Source organism: Elaeis guineensis, chromosome 3, assembly GCF_000442705.2.
Source record: "Elaeis guineensis isolate ETL-2024a chromosome 3, EG11, whole genome shotgun sequence".
Lineage (NCBI taxonomy): Eukaryota > Viridiplantae > Streptophyta > Magnoliopsida > Arecales > Arecaceae > Elaeis > Elaeis guineensis.
The window spans coordinates 82,233,727-82,238,216 of NC_025995.2; the positions used below are offsets into that span (position 1 = coordinate 82,233,727).

A 4,490-nucleotide genomic window follows, 5' to 3' on the forward strand; every position below is an offset into this window, starting at 1 on the left:
TTTCTTGAGTGGTGGCATGCAAAAAATCATCGACTTGTTGTACCAAAAAAATTGTAGATGGCATGTGCATCAATTTCAACTCTGCCCCTTTCCTTGGATAAAATTATTTCGGGGCAATTTCTGCACAATTTCTCTCTATTTTTTTCAGATAACAAGCAATTTTACACCTTGTAGAGGATTTAGAGGGCCATATCATTTTCTTATTTTTGTTGAAATTGACCAAAAGGAAAACCAAAAAGTTCTTGTTGAAACCGAAAGGAGAGCCCACAAAAAGTTCCTAGGGCATGACCAAAATGTGTACAAGCCCTAGCCCACATTACGCCTAAGCCATGCATCCATTAGAAAGGACAGAACATACAAACTAAATCAGATAAAACAACCATACCCCTCAATTGGAAGCAATGAAAGGTTGTTTGGCAAGCATCCTTCTTTCTCACTTTTTTCTGAAATTCCATGGGCCACCTTTTCCATGTACGTACAAATAGAATTATCTAGAAAAGCAAAATATTCGAAGAAAGAGTATATAATATTGGACATATATAACAAGCTTCGTATATAGAAGTCTATCTTACCCATTTCTTCTTTCCTCTCTCTCCATCAGGCCGCGGCAAAGAACCCTAGACGGCAGCTCTTTCTAAAGTAAGTACTTCCTTTATCCCCCTTCACCTCCTCTCTATGCCAGCCATTTTTTACCGTTATGTTTCCATTTCCCCTTTCTGATCTCTATAATTCTTCTATTTTCCTGATAGATTCTAACGTCCATCTGTTCTTATTCATCCAAAGATCTTAACTCGAAACCCTAAAAGTTTCAATCTTTCTCTTCCCATTTGCGAAATGCCGTCTGTTAGGGTTTCTTTTGGTGGAAGTTTGGCCAAACCCTACCCACGTTTTCTTATTTTTGGATTTTTCTGGTTATCAAGGTTTGTGTAAAAGAAGATGCTTCCTTTTTGGTCATTGTCTTCAATTTTGCTTGATTGGGTTCCATTTCTCCGAGCTTTGATTCTTTTGGTGTGATGGGTTTTCTAGGTTTGTCCTGAAGAAGGCAATGTGGTAACTTTGGTAAAAGATAGCTTTTTTGGTCCCCTAATACCCGTTGTGGTAGCTTCGGTTGTTCGCCCAACCTTTGCCTTTATGGATGACGATGGGGGACTGGGTATGCGTAATTGGGCCTACTATGAGCAGCCCTTGAAGGGGAATTTAGGGCTGCAGCTCATGTCGTCGGTGGCTGACCGCAATGCCACGAAGCCACTCCTCTCCAATGGGGGATTCTTCCACCGTGACTGCAGCATGCCTGAGCCACCTGCTCCTATAGAGTATGTGAGGGATGGGTGGATCAGCCACCGGGAGAACAAGATGGTCCACATGATGCCTGCGAATTCCAGTTACTCAGTACTGCCTGATGCCCATGGAGCACATGCCCTCCCGATGCTGCAGCCACCAGAGCCACCCAAAGACGACAAGATCCCAATGATGGATGATCCTGGAAGCAGAAAGGAGGCACCTTTGAAGAAGAGGGCCCAAGCTAAGACACCAAAGCCAAAGAAGCCCAAGAAAGTTGCTGCGCCTAGGAATGAGACTAGCAATGGTTCGCTTTCGCGAGGGAGGAATGTGAGGAAGAGCATGGATGTTGTTATCAATGGGATTGACTTGGATATCTCGGGGATTCCTACTCCTATTTGCTCCTGCACGGGCACTCCCCAGCAGTGCTATCGGTGGGGTGTTGGAGGTTGGCAATCAGCATGCTGTACTACTAGCATTTCGATGTACCCCCTGCCTATGAGCACTAAGAGGCGGGGGGCACGTATTGCAGGGCGGAAGATGAGCCAAGGTGCATTTAAGAAGGTGTTGGAGAAGCTTGCAGGAGAAGGGTATAACCTTTCTAACCCAATTGACTTGAAGACTTACTGGGCCAAGCATGGTACCAACAAGTTTGTGACAATTAGGTAAAGGTGTATGATGTTAGGTAGCTTAAAGTAGGATTTGGGCTCTGCATTTGGTTTGTTCTTCCTGTATATATATGTCTATCACCTTCTGCAGAGGCCTTCTGAGTAATTTGTAGCTCCGATGTTTCTTTCGTAGCCATTTACATGCTTTCTTAGGTTTGGACATTCGGGTTAGGTGGATGTGTTGCTGTTTCTTTTCTTTTCTTTACAAGCTGCAGTTTTAAGATAATATCACTATCTATTAGGATGGCACTTTAACTAATAGACAGAAAGTCTTCGTCAACCTTTATGGTTTCACCATGTTTTGTCTCTTTTGGAATTAACTTTTTTGTGAATGGGCTTATTATGAGTTCGATATGTATAATATTTGCTGGTTGTATTGTATCGTAGTACATGTCTGAGTTAAACGACAAAATTCTCTCTTCTTTTGGTAACTAAGATGGTGATGTCATATTTGCATCCGTTATTTTGTCGTTCAATGTAAGATAGAACTCCCTTGATTTGGTTTGTCCCTTGCAGTCAATTATATTTCCTACAAATATAGGCTATAATTCTCTGTGGAAACTTTCAAGGTTCTGTTAGATACTCATGCTAGATATATGCATTACTGGAATTGCATGAACAGTCCCACCATCATTTTGTGGCAAAAAGTTTTCTTATATGTTTTGTTTTTACTTATTTTCAAGTTCCAAATTATTTCCTTCTTTTTCTCTGTTCACCTGTTTGTAGCAATAATTGTTGAGGAGCTCCTTGATTGTTCTGTCAAGCATCTCTTATGGGAATGTTCTTTGGTGGATTATTATTGATGCTTCCATTCTTTTCTTATGAACTTTCCTGCCTATAAATACTAATTGCATGCATAGTCGGTCAGTCCTTTGTCAAATAGAGTTTTTTTCTTGAATATCAATTGTGGGCCCACATTCTTTCACACAATGATATGTTAATTGCTGCTGTATCAGTAGCATGCATTGCTTCCAGTGACAAAGGTCCTTGTAATAAATATGGCTGCATAAAGAATCAGTAAAATTATCTGCTCATTTATGAAATCCATTATCCAGTTTTAATATGGGTATTTTGAGAAAAATAGTGGCAACTGGTGAATCTTTTTGATTAAGCCTGTCAATACATTTTCTAAGGAAAAGCACCACATTTTATCTTGTTAATGGAGCTGTGCCATGTAATTTTTGCAGCTTAAATGGAGTACCAAATTTTTTTGGAAAAAAATAATATGCTTTTTTATGTAACTGATATTGAATGTTTTGACTCACTATAGATTTTTTGGTAATATATTATACTAAGCTTCTAGTCATGTGCTCAAGCATACTTTTGTACTACAAGAACATTTGTTACTTTTTAAGTAGTAACCATTTGTTTTTCCTTTTATTATTTACCAATTTGAAAATATATAGTAGTAGTCAATAATTTTGTTGAAAAGAAAAGCATAAGATTTTAAAGTAATTATTATCCATTTTATTCAAATATGTCTTAATGTTAAGATTTAAGACAGAGCAGATCTATCTTCAGAAATCCTAGCATCACATGTTTTCCTCTTTGTTGCAAGTCTGCCTCTTTATTATTTTGTAATCTGATGTTCCATTTTTTTATTTTAAGTTATAAATTGTGACATGCATAGAAATTTTTTTATGGATTATGTGGAATATGGAAAGATAATGCCATGTTAGAGAGCAAAATATAAGTTAGGTACAAATCAGGAGAGCAAGGACTTAATTGCTTTCTAACTCCGATTCTACATGTTGATTTAACTTGATTTAACTTGATTTAACTAGTGCTTTATGTTTGTTATGCTTTTGGAATTTGGTTTTCGTGATTCCGAGCTCCAGATCTAGCTACCACATATTATATGTTGAAGGCCGTATTGTATATCATGGAATTAATAAATATATAGAATTTGATAGTTGAATGGTCCACTTTTCATTATCTTGGTATTTAGGAGTATGTGCTATGGCATAGTGAAAGGTGACTATTTTAGTCTAATCATGAGGGATTGACTAACTACTTTTTGTCATAACAAGTTAGAAAGATACCATCATATGTTTCATGACATAATTACTTATGTTTAACATGTTACTTTGCATTATGGAAACATAATCTAAAGAGCTTCTCTCAATCATATTCATGGTATTTCTGTGAATGTTTTTCATAAATGGCATATTATGTTTCTCAATCTTCTGGTTTTTTTAAATTATATTAAACATTCATGAATTGTACAAGTCGATGGGTTGACTTGCTCTAGAAACAAAAATATCATGCTTTATGAGTCGATTTTGGTTCTTTGTTAACCATGGTTGGAGGGAGTGTGAACATATGCTTTTCTCACATATCTTCCAAGTTAACTCTTCCACAACTGCAAATGCATGCTAATTAAACTTCTATGAGCATCAAGAGAAAACATATAATTAACCAACTTCCAGTATGCTCTGGGAAAAATTGAAGAAAATTATGGAGGTTTTGAAAGAAATCTGAAGAGAAATATTGATTTGAAGAGTGAAGGTTCTTATAAAGAGGAAAGAATGTACATAGTGAAAA

The 4,490-nt window shown here is 37.2% G+C and overlaps 1 protein-coding gene across 1 annotated transcript; it reads left to right on the top strand.

The window, feature by feature from the left end:
• The first annotated feature begins 471 nt into the window (after positions 1 to 471).
• On the top strand, positions 472 to 2,240 carry LOC105041920 (protein Barley B recombinant). Its single transcript, XM_010918990.4, has 2 exons — positions 472 to 639; positions 1,027 to 2,240. Exon 2 carries the CDS (start codon positions 1,132 to 1,134, stop codon positions 1,945 to 1,947), a length of 816 nt encoding a protein of 271 aa, XP_010917292.1. The 5' UTR covers positions 472 to 639; positions 1,027 to 1,131; the 3' UTR covers positions 1,948 to 2,240.
• Positions 2,241 to 4,490: the final 2,250 nt, after the last annotated feature.

Excerpts from the sequence above, each read along its gene's own strand:
- LOC105041920 (XM_010918990.4), top strand. The coding sequence starts at position 1,132 with ATGGATGACGATGGGGGACTGGGTATGCGTAATTGGGCCTACTATGAG.